Raw genomic sequence first — 17,163 nt, 5'->3', positions numbered from 1 at the left:
ATCCAAAACAGTCCCCTGGCACCTTTAAGCCCAAGGCTTATTCAGGTAGAAGCTCTCCCTCCTCTGTGAGGGCAGATCCGCATGTTTCTTCCCCCCCCCCATAGCTAGCAATTCAAAAGAGTCCAGTGGCACCGTTAAGACCAAGGTTTATTCAGGTACAAGCTCTCCCACCTTCTGACATACTTCCGGTGATGTCAGGGGGTGTGGCATATGCAAATAAGTTATGTTAATGAGTTCCTGCACCTCTTTTTCCTACAAAATGACCCCTGATAAGGAAGATTCTATTGTGCATTGAAATTTATGGATGCTGATTAACTTAGAATTTTCCTGTCCAGCACACTTGCCTTTCATGATACTCTAATTCAGATATGCTGACAGGCAGTGCTGAGGAGGAATCAGTGGTCATTGTGCATGTTGGCACCAATGAAGTGGGGAAATGTAGTTGTGTGGTTCTGCAGGAAAAATTTAGGCTGCTAGGCAGGAAACTCAAGGCCAGGCCCTCCAAGGTAGCCTTGTCAGAAGTGCAGCCTGTTCCACGCACAGGGCCAGCTAGACAGGGACAAATTAGGAGTCTCAATGTGTGGATGAGATGATGGTGTGGGGAGGAAGGGTTTAAGTTTTTTAGGCACTGGGATGCTTTCTGGAACGAGCAGGACCTTTACAAAAGAGATGGCCTCCACTCATCCTGAGAAGGAACCAGGCTGCTACCATTTAAAATCAAAAGGAGGGCAGAGAAGTTTTCAAACTAAATCTTGGGAGAAAGCTGACAGGAAATGGAATGTCTCTGGTTCAGGATGACTCATCTCTAAGAGATGAAGGGATAGCTGTTACTGTTCTAGAGGGAAATGGACTAGGACTGGCCACTGAGAGGGTGACAAACAATACTGACTGCCTGACAAGGTCCAGCGGCCACAGGTGGCAAGTGGCAGGCCTAACGTGTCTGGGAAATTATAGATATTTATATACAAGCGCTAGAAGTGTCCAAGGTAAAATGGAGGAGCTAGAATACTTATTGTCAGATGAGAACAGAGACATTGTGGGGATTTCAAAAACTTTGTGAGATGAGATTAATCAGTGGGATACAGTGATTCCTGGATATAAATTATATTGGAAGGCATTTGGGTTTTGCCCGCTGGGTGAGACTGAGTGTTGACCTGATGAGCCACTGGCCTGATCCAAAATGGCTTCTCTTATGTTCTTACAAAGATTATAATTAAGTTTACTTAGCTGGACGAGCACATTCAAATGTCACAAAAATTCCATTTTTTTGTATTTTACTTTTTTGTGTTTCCAGTCAGACTGCAAGTAAATGAAAATAAAGCAGTATGAAGAGAGACATCTAAAGCCTATCAATCCTGTCCTAACTAAGCCTTTATTTAGTTTTCTGTAATAAAAAAACACTGTGTTCTTAGATCTAGAGAAACCATTTTTCAAGTATACACTTCATAAGGGCTCAACATTACAGTCTTAATTTGGAATGTCATCTATAAGATGCCATTGGTCAAGACCTGACTCTAGCAGCTGTAGAAGCTATTTTTAGGTCTGAAAATTAATCCAACAAGTTTCTGATTGTGCAGTCTTTTAGCTTTACCTGCTTTGGCACGTATGAACAGTTAAGTATACAGAATCTAGTTCATACATTTCTTCAGCCTCACTGGTTCAGTAGCAAACCCAGTGACATGGTATCAAAACCACAGCATAAACTAATGACCGAAAGTATGAAGACAACACCTTTTAAATTGAAACAATAATCCCATGCAAATTCCTCATTAAAGTTTTTCTGCCTGAGCGCTAGAACTCAGAGAACTAAAGTTCCAACAATAAAAACCAAGGGCACAATCCAACCAAAATTATGAACGTTTATAAAATGGCAGGGATTAAGCACATGCTTAATTTCTCCACTGAAATAAAACGAAGTTATCAGAGTGCAAAACTCTGATGCTTTGGCATGGTGAAGTAAAAATCCAGCATGAATATTTTAATAGGCGATACAGTACTTTACCACAATCATGGCACACTAGTACAGCAGTAAACTCTGGACAGCCATAAAATCAATATGCATAGATACCCAAAATTCAGCTTCTTAACTAGAAAATTAAAAACAAACTGCAGCAAATGTATTCAAAATTGCTGATAATGTCAGAATATAAACAAACTTTGTTGAAGTTTCATAAAAAGCTTCACAAGACCTGATGCAATCTGTTCTAGAACATCCCAAAAGTCAAAAAGCTTTAAGATTACTATCTGATTGTGCTTCCTAACAGGCTTCTCCATTGTAATTTGTCAAACTATCCCCCCCAATACTTCGGCCTGATTTAGATTAATTTTAATTTGCAAGAAGGATTTTGAACCAAGTAATGTATGAACTACAACATATAGCTATCTGGTTTGGGGAGGCACTACAGGGCAGCAGTAGAGAATCTGCTTGGCATGCAGAAGGTCCCAGATTCAATCAATTTAAAAGATTCAGGTAGTAAGTGATATGAAAGACCTTGACCTGACATCCTGGACATCTGCTGCCACTCTAACCTGACAATATTAACCTTGATATTGTCTGAATGGACAATATTGACCTTGAATCAGTACAAGGCAGCTTTATATGTTCATGTGGTTGAACTTTCTAATCTCCTTATCATAACAATGAGCACTTAATAAAATCATACAAAACACAATATTCACTTCACAATCATCTGAGGGTCTAACTACATTCACTCCAACAGGAAAACTCTGAAGACTTGTCACAAAATGAAGACACACGTAACCATATCAGAGTGATAAACTAGACCAGCCCATGGGATGTCTCCAGATATCACAGTGCACCAGTGTAGATGTTTCTACTATGGATAATAACAACTTTAGCACAGAAACACGGTAAAAGTCCTACCCATAAACTTAAGTCAAGCTTTGTGTTATGTAAGTTTTACATGAAGACCCACAAGAGATACAACATATGTTATCTCATAAAGTTGGAATAACATTATCAGTCATGATATCACACTGGGAGAGTGATCATTTCGCCTTATGGTGAGTATATATCTGCTTACATTGCAGCATATACAATAGTACTTTAAATTTCTTTCACTGTGTGCTGTGAAGATAGTAGCTGTGTTCCCTGGAACATCCTAATGTAAACTGCAAAAGGCACATTTAGAGACTGTTTAGCAACAGCTACTCTTTACTTGGGCAGTCAGCTGCCAGCACCCACCATTTTGGACAAATGCAAAAAAAATTCTTTAAGGGAAAACAAGCACAGAAGTGTGTGTGTGGGGGGGGGGTTCCATAGGGATTGTTCCCTCTGTCCATATAGAGTAACCCTGAGCACTCCATGGGAGCCTACACCACCACACACTCAAAACAGTGAGACTAGAAGGCACCGGCAAATGGTTGCATATTGATAAGCAACTGTTCCTTTTAAATTCTGTTCCTTCGCTCTCCCATCCACCACAAGATCTGGGAAAACAAATGTGTTTGCTGTCTGCATGAGAGAACAATAAAAAAGAGAGCTCCACCTGGCAAGTTATTCTAAACTGCTCAAAAGAAATGAAGATTTGTTTCTTTTGGAAGATAGAAGAATCTAGAAAGAAGCAACTGAAAGGGGGAACTGGAGGAGAGAGTGGGTTTTTAGAGGAGAAAAGAGGACCTGGGCCAAACAAAATATGAAGATTGTCTGTGCCCTTCCCTTTTTGTCCATAGCATCTAGTATTCAGAAGTACAGTGCCTCTGAACACGGAGGTTCCATTTATTTGCAAATAATAGCTGCTGACAGATCTATGTTCCATGAATTTATCTAATTGTCGTTTAGCTGTATCTAAGCTAGTGCCACTGTACTTTGCAGGATTGAATTCCGTAAGTAAATGAAGTTAAATCATCTGAAGAAGCAATTGTGCATTACTTGTTAATGAAGCTGCCTGAATTTAGAAAAGAGACTAACAAAATATGTGGCAGGGTATGAGCTTTCGTGACTCACTTCTCACTTCTTCAGATATCTTCTTCAGATATTCTTCAGGTATCTGAAGTAGTGAGCAGGGACTCAGGAAAGCTCATAGCCTGCCACATATTTTGTTAGTCTTTAAGGTGCTACTGGACTCTTGCTCTTTTCTACTGCTATGGACAGACTAACATGGCTACCCATCTTGATTTTTCTGAATTTGTTTTTCCTTTTGACATCTCATATTTGGAGAAACTGGGAAGGGTTGTGGAAAGGAGGAGACATTCATATCAGGACCATGGCATTGCAGCAAATCTTGGGACAGAAGGGTAATTTTTGAAAGGAGAAATGATTGGGGGGTGGGATTTCCAGTTGGAAGTTAGTCTCCACTTCTGCCTTTTCAGTTTGTGATCCTTGGCAAGTAACATCTCCATAAAACCAAACACTGTTTCCAAAAATGACCAGCCTCTGGAAAGTTTATGAGCAGTGCATAACAGCGACAACCTTCCTCTGTTGCCAGCATCTAGAACATGAAGATTTTCTTATCTACCATGGCTGAGGGCCTTCCAAGGACAGATGCTGGGACAAACCAAAAGATGGTTTGGATGGGATATGTATTACCTTCCTTTCTGGAGGCACCAGCTGTCCATGTTTACTACAAGTGCAATGGGCTTTGGTCACAAGGTAGGGCTGGATGTATATGGCTATTAATTATTACACAGGGCCGAGGAAAATCCAGCCATGTAATAGCCCAGCACATCAGAAATAGAAAAATTTTCCCCAGTTTGCTTAATACATGCACAATCACTGACAAGCTATACTGGAGTACCTGTGATTGCTCAATAGCTGAAACAGAAGGCAGTCTTAAAAAGCAACAACAGGTCTCAATAGTATAGGCAGCCACTTAAAATATTATTTCTCAAAATACCCTTGAGTTAACTGGAAAGTCTACATTATCAAAAAGGTTGACGCACAGATTTTTTTTCCTGTTACTAGTCTGGATAGTTAAGTCATAAAAGCTCTCCCAAATTCATCACAAGTCAAACAGCAACGACCTTAATGTTAATCCTGAACACTGATCACCATTGGTCTTACATTCACTTCCCTCTCACACATGGGACATCCCCCCAAACACCTTAGAAGTGCTTTTGTTTAGCAATACACCTTTTGCATTTGGAAGCCACAAAATTATAAGAACGCGAACAGTGCTTTAACCATTCCTTGACATTTTACTTTCATTTGTTAGTAGCTACAGACCTCAAATATTGTATTTCCTATAAACCTATGGTCACTACAAGAGACTTTTTCTCTGTTATGTGTTCACAGCCATGCCCATGTAGCTGTATATAAAGCTTCCCAAAAACAGTGCTAGTTCACAAATGTCACTTTTTTTGTTTTTCACGTCATAGCCTGGCTTAAATATAGCCTCTCACCGCCTTCTAATAATATATTAAGAAGCTGTTTAAGTTTCAGTACTTCTTGAACCCTGCTCTTCCTATCTTTTTGTTCACTTATTCTCTCCTTCAAAAAACTGTTTTCTTATCAGCTGTCCCAGTCGCCAGAACAAGAAGTTCTAGACATTTTAACTCTGATTGCCTTGGAATAATGGAGTTTATACAGAAAATATATCTTTTATCGGATGCCAGAAAGGATTTGGAAGGGGGGGGGAACATTAGTGCGAGTGAGCTTCTAACCTGGTGCATAGATATCAACTGTCTCCCCCCCCCAGGAAAAGCACAATATACATTTTCTACATGCGGTTCACAACGAAACCCAAAAGGGGGGGGGCGTCTTGTGATCAAAAATTCTGCTTTGTGAGCTACTGGCATTAAAGTTGCGAGTGAGCGATTTGGCTACTGTATAAATTAGTTTGCTCTGGAGCCCTCCTTCCTGAGCTAAGACAAAAAGGTGTGAGCCGGAGGCTAAAAAAACTGTGAGCTGGCTCACACTAACTCAGCTTAGAGGGAACAGTGCTCCCTACCCTCAGGCCGGACAAAGAGCCTTGTTTCTATCTCCTTTCCCCACCTCAGGGCACAGCCGCCTCTCCCGCCCCACAATCGAGGCAAGAGTCTCCCCTTCGTCCCAAGGAAGCGGCTCCTTTCCCAGCCCCAAACAAAAAGCCGGGCTACCCAGGGGGGGCGGGCACTCCTCGGGCTTCAGCCACATCTTCCCGCCGAGCCGCTGGCTCGCCCGCCAGCCCGCTGGCAGGTTCACATCGCCCGGCGCTCGCTCGACGTCGCCGCTGGACCCAGTTAGTCAGCCAACCGGCCAGCCAGCCGCGGGGCGAGAGAGCGGGTCACAGGCTCAGCCACCACCACCACCACCGGCCCAGGGGAGGAGCTGCCGCGCCTTCTCCTCTGGAGCGGCTCCGGTTTCCTCAGCCGAGGAGAGGCGGCCGGGCGCTCTGGCCCCGCAGCTCCCCCGCCTGCTGCAACCACTTCAGACTCTTCGGCGCAGGAGTTCCGTCTCCGACTGAGAGCGAGCGAAAGGAACCTGCTCCAGCCACACTGCGTGCGAGAGCGGGTGGGAGGGACGGGAAAAGGAAACCCCCTTCGCTTCCACACAGTCCGCCTGGACTCCTCGCCCTGGTCCACACGGGCCCGCCCTGCTTAAGCGCAGGGAAGAAGGCGGGACAGGGACCGCTTTCTCCCCCCCGGCTCCGGCCTCTCTCCGGGCAGGGCTTTGCTAGAATTTCGCCATGGGAAGAAACCATGCAACAAAACAATATTTGCGCTGTAGCGAGGGAAGAGTGGTTCTGGGCATGTGCAGAATGCGATGCTTTCCCCTGTTGTTGTCACCGGGTAATCACGCTGCCACACCCGTACCTAAGGCTGAGAAGGGTGGTGCTTCCCGGGTGGAGGAGACGTGGCTTTCAGACTCTGGAACGAACCTGTGCGTTTGGGAAGCGAAGTATATTCTATTAGAAACCCAGATTACCTAGAATGCATATCCCAGTTTATTCCGTACCTAAGGCTGAGAAGGGTGGTGCTTCCCGGGTAGAGGAGACGTGGCTTTCAGACTCTGGAACAAACCTGTGCGCTTGGGAAGCGTAGTATATTCTATTTGAAACCCATATTACCTAGAATGCATATCCCAGTTTATTTCTAACAGTATTCACACTCGCAAACAAATAGCAACAGAACGGAGAAAAGTACTTTTATTTTAGCGTGTGTGACTACCTCTGCTGCTGTAGTGACCGAGCGGAGAGTGCACAAGATTAACACGTGGGAAAGAGGGGAAATTGTATTGGGAAATGTGTGGTTGTGGCTGGCTGAAGTTCTGCCATATGGTCGAATTTCCCGAGTCCACGCTCAGTGATCTCCCATGACACCTGAGGAGACTACTTCAGATGACTTCCTACCACCTTTCTGAGAGGCCATAAAGGCCACCTGATTGCTTAGCTAGGAGTGGACTGAGAAATTAAAATGGCCGGGAAGAAGCCACACTGAAAGTTGTGCACTGCAAACCAGGGCTGCAGGGGCCACTAAGCTCTGCGCTTCCAGTAATTGCTTCCTCTTTGAAAAGGACAGTAGTACAGAACACAGTGGATAACCTGACACTTATTGCTATTGCTAATCATCTGAGCCATGTAGCCCTAAGGAGCTGTCAGAGTGGCTAGGTGTGCTTACACCTGGCCACCAGGGGTCCTCTAGGGGGCAATGGCCCCTGGGAAATTTCTCTGTAAGTTAAATGGGCAATCTGCCAGGAGGCTGAAGTTGGTTCCTTATTTGTGACTTATTCATTAATTCATCCACAAGCACTGAGGAGTTGGAAAGCTCTGTACACCAAAATAAGGTCTGGAACACCACATATCATATACCCCCATGTTCAGGGGACTCTCCCCTTCAAGAAGATATTTCCTGGTCCAAAGCACGGCCAGCTGCTCCAAAGTGCGGTGCCCCAGGCCCGGGCAGTGCTGCATGTCTCCTTGCAGGGGACAGTCCCCAGAGCATGGGGAGGAGTCCTTTGGGGTGGTCCAAAGATTGTTTGGGGGTACAGCTTGGCCCCAGTGTCTGCCTGTGTGATTGTCCTGGGGGCACCGCACTTTGGAGGGACTGGCACAAGAACCACACTTTGGACCCAGAGACAGAATATGTCCCCTTGAAGGGGAGAGGCTGCTGATTGTGAGGGTGTATGAAATGTGGTGGTCCAAACCTTATTTTGGGTTGTAAAGGGCAAGCAGTTCCTTATTCAAATCTCCTTAGAAATAGTGTCATCATAGAGGCACTCCAAATAGAAGGGTGCAGGGCCAGAACCAGTGTTTGGACTGGGCAGTGCTGTATGTCTCCTTGCAGAGGATAGTCCCCAGAGTGTAGTAATGTGTCATTTGGGGTGGTCCAAAGATTCTGGGAGGATGCAGCCTGGACCCAGTGTCTGTTTGCGTGATTGTCCTGGGGGCACCGCACTTTGGAGCAGCTGGCACAAGAATCGTGCTTTGGACCAGGAAATATCTTCTTCAAGGGGAGAGTCCCCTGAACATGGGGGTATATGATATGTGGTGTTCCAGACCTTATTTTGGGGTTCAGAGCTTTCCAACTCTCCTCAATGTTTCTGGACGAATTCATGAATAAATCCTGAATAAGGAACTGCGAATAAGGAACCAACTTCAGCCTCCTCAGTCTGCCCATATTTAGCAGCTGCCCATTAAACTTGAGACTGTTAAAGAGTAGTAGTATTTTGTAAAAATAAACTGGAGTCTAGTGGTACCTTGTTATTCCAGCATAAGCTTTGTGTGTGGGAGGGCTACTTCATCAGATGAAAACTCTTTATTAGATTTATAAAACAAATAATAACCAAAACTGGAACTTATTGCTATGAGAGCCCTGTATGCTAACACCTGTGACTTTTCTGTACCAGGTAATATGACCAGTGTACCTAGATCCCATGCAAGAATCTTGGGTGGAGGCCAGGGATGGTGCTGTGTCTGAGTCTCTAGGAAATGACACAGATTCCAGCATGAAAGTGCTGTTCGCCTGCTGCTGTGGGGGTTATGGTACTGGAATCACTCTATGGAATGGGTGACCTCCAAGGAATACCAGGGTCGTGACACAGAGACAGGAGATGGCAAACTACCTCTGAAATGTCTCTTGCCTGTAAAAAGTTTAGCTTGCCACCTAGTGGTTTATAACGCTAAAAGAGCTAGAACTTGTGGCTGCCAGACAATCTTAGGATCTCCTGGCTATACTACACACATTGCCATATGATGATGATGATTACTATACAGAGTGTATAGTATAAGATTATTATTATTACAATTATTTGAAATTGTAATAGGCTGATGCAACAAGAAAAGGTGGCCAAGTGCTGAAACTTGATCCATGTCTCTTATTCCAGAAAATAATAATAATGATAACAACTCCTCCTCTCTGGAATAAGAGACATGGATCAAGTCTTAGTACTTGGGGATTTGACCACCTTTTCTTGTTGCATCAGCCTATTCCCATATTAAAACAATTGTTTTCTAGAGGACAATACTCATATGGCAAGTTTCACTTTGTCTGGGATACATCACTAGAGGGAAAGATGATCTCTCCCAGCGGTGGGATTCCTACCTTCATCTTCTATTTCCATTGCCTTCCTTGTCTCCACAGTGCTCCAGCCTGGGACTAGGCTTAATTTGCCTTGTAGCTGATGTGCTTTCTTGTCTCTGTGTTCACTTCTTGTTGCAAAACATTTTTTAACTTGTTACGTATCTCCAACACATCAGCTGTGTATTCTAGAAACACAGTTAGCTTTAAAGAGACATCAATAATGATTTGAGCCTCTCTCCCAAGGACAGGGCTTCCTACATTTCCATGCAATCTTCTAAATACTAGGCTGGGCTATGAAGGAGCAGGATGGGGGAAAGCTGCCTCTTCCTGCAAATTTCTGATGACACTGTGTGGGGAAGAAGGGACAGAAGGAAAAATCTTAACTAATATTCAACCTTCACTTATGATTTTCAGGACTGGTACTTTCTACAGGGTGCATGTGTGTGTGTGTGGGGACTCCATGAATGGTGGCTAACTACATTTTTCATGGTATCTGCACGAATGGGGTTTATTTCTAATGATACTTGCATAGGCTTACACTGTTAGGATACCACCAAGTAGTCTCCACCAGTGTAGGCCCATGCGCAGTGTTATCCATTTTAGCATCAGGCCATAAGAGAGATGTCACCTGATATTTGAGCACATTTATAGGGATTAAATTTAGTTTGGGGAAAAACTGGAGAGCAAGAGGAACAAAATGATCTCATAATTTATCTGTCTTCTCAACGGTTTTAGTTGACTTAATTTTTCTTCTTCTAAGTCTTTTATGATTTCCCTCTGACCATTTGCCTGCCAAAACGTAGATTATGTATCCAGGATCACTCAAGAGTGTTTTGAAACTAGAAAAAAAAGTAAGACACTGGGTTAAATGGATAATAATGTTTGCCTACTCAAGATTATATCTCCCCACACAGATATGTAAGAATGTTCTAGAGTATGCTTGATGCTCTCTTCCTTTACAGTCCTTGGAATGAAATAATCTTAATAAAATTTCCTTCCTCTTGTTTTTTGCCACAATGAAACAATAGGCACACATACCATTTGAGTGCTCGTAAATCCTCACAATAATTCTATTTCTCTCCATTATACCCCATTCTGGCTGTCCTTTTGACAGCTGTGCAACAGCTAGGCGCCTCTGAACAGCCATCAAACAATAACAGCATACATTGAGTTTCAGGAAAGTCTTTGAAATCTGAACAATGTCAGAATTCATCTGGTTTACATCAGTGTTGCTATCACTGACCACAACAATATGGAAAGTATATACCATGCCCTGTAACTCTGTTAGTTAGTAATATTTTCTTTTACATTTCAAACACCTTGCCTGGGGATTTCAAAACTGCACCAGCAAAAAATGTCAAAAGCAGAGGAGAGGGGAAAAAAACCCCGTAATATTCTGTTGTCACTGAAGTCTCACTACTTCATTTAATCAGAAAATTACCAGTTACACTATATTTAGTCTCATCAGTTCAGCTGTTGATTTTCACATGGTAAAGTCTACTATGCTCATTTGTTTTGGCTCTGGTCCTTTCTAGAGGATAGATTACTGAAGCTCTGGGAGACATCTGCCCCTTTGCCACTGATCTATGTGATACCACAGGTGCCTGCCTTGTTCTCCGTGCTAGTTAACATCTGCAAGCCGGGAAATATCTGCTTTGGAATGAAATGTCAATAATACACTGATAATACACAGCTCTCTCCTTTCAGTCTAGCCCCATCTCATCAAATCTCAGAAGCTAAGCAGGGTCGATACTTGGAAGGGAGCCCACCAGTGTTCCATCTAAGCTGAGTTAGTGTGAGCTAGCTCACAGGTTTTTAGCCTCCGGCTCACAGATCTTTGTCTTCGCTCAGGAAGGGATGGCTCCAGAGCAGACTAATTTATGCAGTAGCCAAATCACTCGCTCACAGTTTTAATGCTAGTAGCTCACAAAGTAGAATTTCTGCTCTCAAGACTCTACAGCTTAGAGGGAACATTGGAGCCCACCAAGGACTCTGCAGAGGAAGGCCATGGCAAACCACCTCTGCTTCTCACTTGCCTTGAAAGTCCCTTGCTGGGGTTGCGACAAATCAGCTGTGATTTAACAGCATTTTACATACACACACATCACTCCTTTCTGTCTAAGTCTAGGAGGCCCAGTTGTGGTGCTGAACCAGGATACAGAGACAGTCAACGACTGGAGAATGACAATTAATCATTATTATTATTATTGTATGTCATTGTGTGTGGTATAGCCAGGAGATCCTAAGATTGTCTGGAAGCCTTATGTTCTAGCTCATTAGCATCATAGACCACTAAATGGTGGCCAGACTCATTTTTTGAGCTGAGAGAGCTCTGAAAGAGCTGTGACTGACCCAAGGTCACCCAGCTGGCTTCATGTGGAGGCATGCAGAATCCAACCCGGTTCTCCAGATTAGATTCCATGACTCTTAACCACTATACCATGATGGCTCTCTGGAGAACAGCAAACAAACTGAAATGCAATCTAGAAGAAAAGGGTGCTGTGGAATAAGAGTAAAGTTGAACCATGATTAAGAGCACACACATTTTAGATAGAGTGGTACTTCCTCTGGGAGATCAGGTGTACAGTTTGGGGGTGTTTTTTGACTCTTTATTGCCTCTGGATAAAAAGGTGGTAAAAAGTGGCTAACGGAGCTGTTCTAAACACCCTCCTAAATCTAGTGAAGTCAACTCTGCTTTGTACCAGTTTTTTATTTAAAATACTTATACCACGCCTTATCTCTACAACCCCAAGATGGCTAACAAAATGGCAAAGCAGTGAGGACAGAATTACATGCATCCAGCCAGTTGAAAGTTAATACATACACAGTTAAAAACAATTTAAAAATGTTTACACTCCACCAGAAGCCCTTTGGAACAGAACAGTAATGCATGCTTTCCTGAATGCAGCAAATTAAGATTTCCACTGCACCTCTGACCTGGATAGCCCAAGCAAGCCTGATCTTGTCATATCTTGGAAGCTAAGCAGGGCCAACCCTGGCAAGTATTTATTTATTTATTTATTTATTCCTTCGATTTGATATACCGCCCTAACCCCCGTAGGGGTCTCTGGGCGGTTTACATGGGAGAGGTGCTAATCACTTTTATACCCTAACTTAGGCCACATTGTTCTGGGGCGTGGGACTGCCTACCGGCACCCAGGTGGAGGCTGATGTCTCTTTGGTCCGGCTTGGCTCCATTCCCGGCGGTCTACTGGCTGGTTGGATGTTTCTTCTGGCGCTTAGGCGGTCAGGCACAGAGTCAACGTCCTCCTCTGGCCGGCTGCGTCCTTCAGGCTGAACGACAGCCGCTCGCTGTTTCTGCCGCTGGCCACCAGGGATTGCTCCTCCGGTCCCGCTGTTGCTGCTTGCTGCCGCCGCGTCGTAAGTTGCAGAGCCCCCCCTCCCGGCCCAAAAGAGTCCAAAACCTTTAAGACCACGTTTTATTCAGGGACAAGCTCTCCCTCCTCTGCGAGGACAAATCTGCACGTCCCCCCCCCAATAGCTAGCAATCCAAAACAGTCCAGTGGAGCCTGAGCAGTGGGTGTTGCCTACTGACACACTTCCAGTGATGTCAGGGTGTGTGGCATATGCAAATAAGTTATGCTAATGAATTATGCTACTGAGCTCCTGCACCTCTTTTTCTACTAAATGACCCCTGCTTACAGGTGCCCACACAGTCAGTCACCAGAGGTCACCATGACTTCCAGGTGCACACATACACATATAAAAATATCAAAAAAAACCCCCAAGATTCCCACTGCACCTAGTCTGGTAGACCACCGCAGAGGAAAGAATCCACCACAGAGAACACCAGTGACTTATGTGCTGCCAAACAGACCATCCTTGATGAGGGTACCACCAGGAGAAGGCTGTCTCGGGAGCACATCTGGCACATAGGACTGTACTGGGTGATGAAATCTGAATGGTTCCCAGGCTGTGAAGGGCTTTAAAAGTGATAACCACACTTTAAATTGGGCCTGGAAGCAGACAGGCAACCAATGCAGTTAACAGCAGCACTGGCTATATATGTTCTAGGTTGCTTACTCCAGACAGGAGTCTGTACCAACTGAAGCTTCCAAGATGTCCTCAACGTCAGTAGGGTCGCCAAGTCGAATCTCCTTACTGGCGGGGGAGCATCGCCGGGCTCCGGGAGTCCCGGAGGTGACGCGTGACGTCGATCACGTTGGGGGCGTGGCCCCGATTGTCGGAGGGAAAAGACGATCGGGGCCACGCCCCCAACGTGATCGATGTGGTTGCATCACCTCTGGTGATGCAGCCACGCTGCGCTTTGGGGGGGCGGAGTTCCACCCGGGGCCTGATTCCGCGGTGGCGGAAATCGGGCCTCCAAAGCGGGGGTTTTCCCGCCCCCACTTGGCAGCCCTAAACGACAGCCTTGCAAAAAGCATGTTACAATCCAATCTGGAAATTACAACAGTGTGACTCAGCATAGCTAACTCAGTAGAGTCTAAAAAAGGGGGCCAGCTTACAAACCAAATGTAATTGAAAGAAGGTGCCCTTTTGACACCAACCTGCTTATCCATTGACTAGGCTGGGTGTAAGAGCAACCTCAGGCTGTTCACTTTGCTGATTATTCTGCAGTGGCTGTGCCTGGGGAAAGCTGATCTGACTACTGTCACACATGCTTTAGTAACATGCAGACTTGATTGCTGTAAAACGTTGTACATGTGGGTTGCTTTGGAAGGAAATTTGGAACTACAACAAATAACAGACTACTGCAGTTTATGCATACAATCAATATTCTGGCAACTATATTGGATTCCAGTTTGTTCACAGGCCCAGTTCAAGTGTTTTAACCTTTAAACCCATAAATGTCTTAGCTCCACCTGTCAATCTGTCTGAGTCCTCATGTCACCATGGCTGTTTTGCCTGAGATAGGGGCCTTGTAAGGGATTTGAATAGTCAACAAAACTCACAGAGGCAAAATATCTTTGCAACACAAGCCACAAGATATAAAAAGACAGCAGTATGTTACAGTTCTCTTAGTTGCCAGGACCTTCCCACAGCAAATAGCCAGGTTCCACAGCACTGCCTGATCTCTGGTGAAGGCTGCACGCTACAGCTTCCTTTTTTATGCTCTCTTCAGTCTGTTACCTGCAGCCTCACCCGGGAATCCACTGAGTCACGCTGATTTGGGGCTAATGCCTGCACCAGGAGCTCTTAACCCTTTATAAGGAAGGCTGAAGAACTAGGAGGAAGTAATCCTGTAGATACTTACAGCTGTGGAACTAGTCAACAATATGCTTGAAGCCAGAATAAGGTCCCATGACCACACCACGCCTAATCCTCCTCAGGGATTATTCTGTGTTGGCACTTACACATCTGGACAGGCCTTTTGGAGGCAACTCACCCTATCAGAAATGCAGTGGTAAGGACCTACTTAAGGTATTGGTTTTATGTTTTTAGTTGTAAATCGCATGAGCATTTTTAATAGAAAGGCAGCTTGGAAATGTATTTATTTATTTATTCAGGACATTACTGGCTCGTACATTAAAAACCCGAGATGGCGCACAATAGCTAAGTCAAGAAGTACAATAACAACAATATCCAAAAACACTCTGGTTTATATCCATTAAAACAGCAATCTAAAAGACCATAAAGAGCTATTGGCCATGGCCCTTGTAAACAATGGGTGGAGGCATTTGCAGGGAAGGACTGGTGGCAGGAATAATTTTTTGAAATAAATTTTCTCCAACTGGGCTCTGGAACTGAAAGTAAGATCACCTATACTATAAAAAGTGAGGGGAAGCATCTAGGGTGGCCAGGTCTGAGTAGGAAATTACCTGGAGATTTTGAGGGTAGAGCCTGAGGAAGGTGGGATTTGGGGAGGGAAGGAACTCAAATGGATTACAATGCCATAGAGTCCACCTTCCAAAGTGGCCATTTTCTCCAGGTGAACTGCAATCCCAGGAGATCTCCAGCCACCACCTGGAGGTTGGCAACAGCAAAAGCATCTGGAATCAGTGGGTGCAGGATAATTTAAGTGTACCTCCCTTTCTCCCTCCTATTGATCTTTCCCTGCAAGTGCCCACCTCTGTATTAATTTTATCTCAATAACTCCAGGTTTGCAAACATGTTTGCTCAAGTAGTAACATGTTCTGTCTACAAAATCTGCCATGAGAAGGTTTACAGCAGTGACTCCATGAAGCATAACGTTTGCTTTCCTTAAGCAGTATATCTAAGGTTGTTTTTCCCCTCCAGGGTGAATCTATGAAAATTACTTTTTTCTTTAAGCCAGCAGTAGACTGCATGAGGGTAAATACATTCAGGCTCAATCCAGAAGAACTGGAAGTCATAGTAGTAGGCAGAGTTCCCAACTCTAGGTTGGGAAATTCCTGGAGATTTGGGGTGTGGGGTTTGGGGAGGGGAGGGGCCTCTGCACGGCAGCCATTTTCTCCAGGGGAAGGGATCTCTGTTGTCTGGAGACAGGGACGCCAGTGGGACCTGAGAATCTCCTGGAATTACAGCTCATCCCGACTACAGAGATCCATTTCCTGGGTGGTATTAAATTGTATTAATACAGAAACAACTTCACTGACTTCCTGTATGTTTTCAGGCATTTTGTGCCAGTGGAAAAGCTAATCAGATCCAATACATGGTCTTTCTAAGATCACTTATATTGCTTACTTTTCCTTTTCATGTAAAAACTTTGTTGTTCCTGGTTGGTTGTTGCTTTATTTTAGACTAGCAGTAAAGCCCGTTGTGAAAGCAATACAACGAGATCTAGAAAGAGGCTCTGGGGGAGTGCTCTGGCTTTGGGCAAACAGTGTCAATTTGCTGTGGTGACCTCAGCAGGGTATAATGACAGAGTCCACTGTTTTCTCCAGAGGAACTGATCTCTGCTACCTGAAGAGCAGTTGTAATTGTGAGTGATCTGTAGCCCTCACCTGGAGATTGGCAGCAATTGTTACCCAGGACAAAGTGGCTGGTTTGGAGGGTGTAGTCTATGGCATTCTACCTGTCTGAGGTCCCACCCCTCTGCAAACCCCACCCTCTCCAGGCTCCACCCCTCAAATCCCCAGGAATTTGTCAGCATGTAGTTGGCAACCCCATCTCCTTCCCAGCTAACCATCAACCTACCATTATCTGCCCCTTTGACTTCAGCTGACTTCTGCCCTCCCTTCTGCAGAGCAGTTGTAATTCTGAGTGCTCTCCAGCCCTCACCTGGAGATTGGCAACAATTGTTACCCAGGACGAAATGGCTGGTTTGGAGGGTGGAGTCTATGGCAGTGTACCTGTCTGAGGTCCCACCCCTCCTCAAACCTCGCCCTCTTCAGGCTCCATCCCTCAAATCTCCAGGAATTTCCCATCTGGAGTTGGCAACCCTATCAGGACTGGCCCCAATGTGTTTTCTCCCAAAGGCCAAAGTAGGTGACAGGACCAAGCTTAGTTGCCTACCAACAGGCACTGAGGGGAATGTAGGGTTGCCAGCTCTAAGGAGGGAAATACCTGGAGGTTTGGGGGGTGGATTCTGTAGAGGGCCGGGCGACGGAGGCATCGGCCTTCTGTCGCCCGCCTTGCCCCCCCAATCTCGGCCCGGGCGACTGCGTCCCCCGCCAGCGGCCGCCCGACTCCAGACCCCCCCGCGGCCACTCCAGCCAGGCAACGGAGGCATCGGCCTTCCATCGCCTGCCTCGCCCCCACCCCCCCAATCTCGGCCGGGCGACGGAGGCATCGGCCTTCCGT

General features: G+C 45.2%; 1 protein-coding gene across 1 annotated transcript in view; it reads right to left on the bottom strand.

Moving 5' to 3' along the window:
* TBC1D8 (TBC1 domain family member 8) overlaps positions 1–2,274 on the bottom strand; it is a 50,680-nt gene extending 48,406 nt beyond the window's left edge. The window contains exon 1 of the mRNA XM_015422690.1: positions 2,157–2,274. Within this exon, the coding sequence (XP_015278176.1) occupies positions 2,157–2,274 (118 nt within the window). The remainder of the gene's footprint in view (positions 1–2,156) is intronic.
* Between the last annotated feature and the right edge of the window lie 14,889 nt (positions 2,275–17,163).

This window comes from Gekko japonicus, unplaced genomic scaffold (genome assembly GCF_001447785.1).
Source record: "Gekko japonicus isolate JY-2015 unplaced genomic scaffold, Gekko_japonicus_V1.1 scaffold1177, whole genome shotgun sequence".
Classification (NCBI taxonomy): Eukaryota; Metazoa; Chordata; class Lepidosauria; order Squamata; family Gekkonidae; genus Gekko; species Gekko japonicus.
The sequence above is the reverse complement of the archived record's forward strand: the minus strand, read 5'-3'. Positions and strand labels throughout refer to the sequence as shown.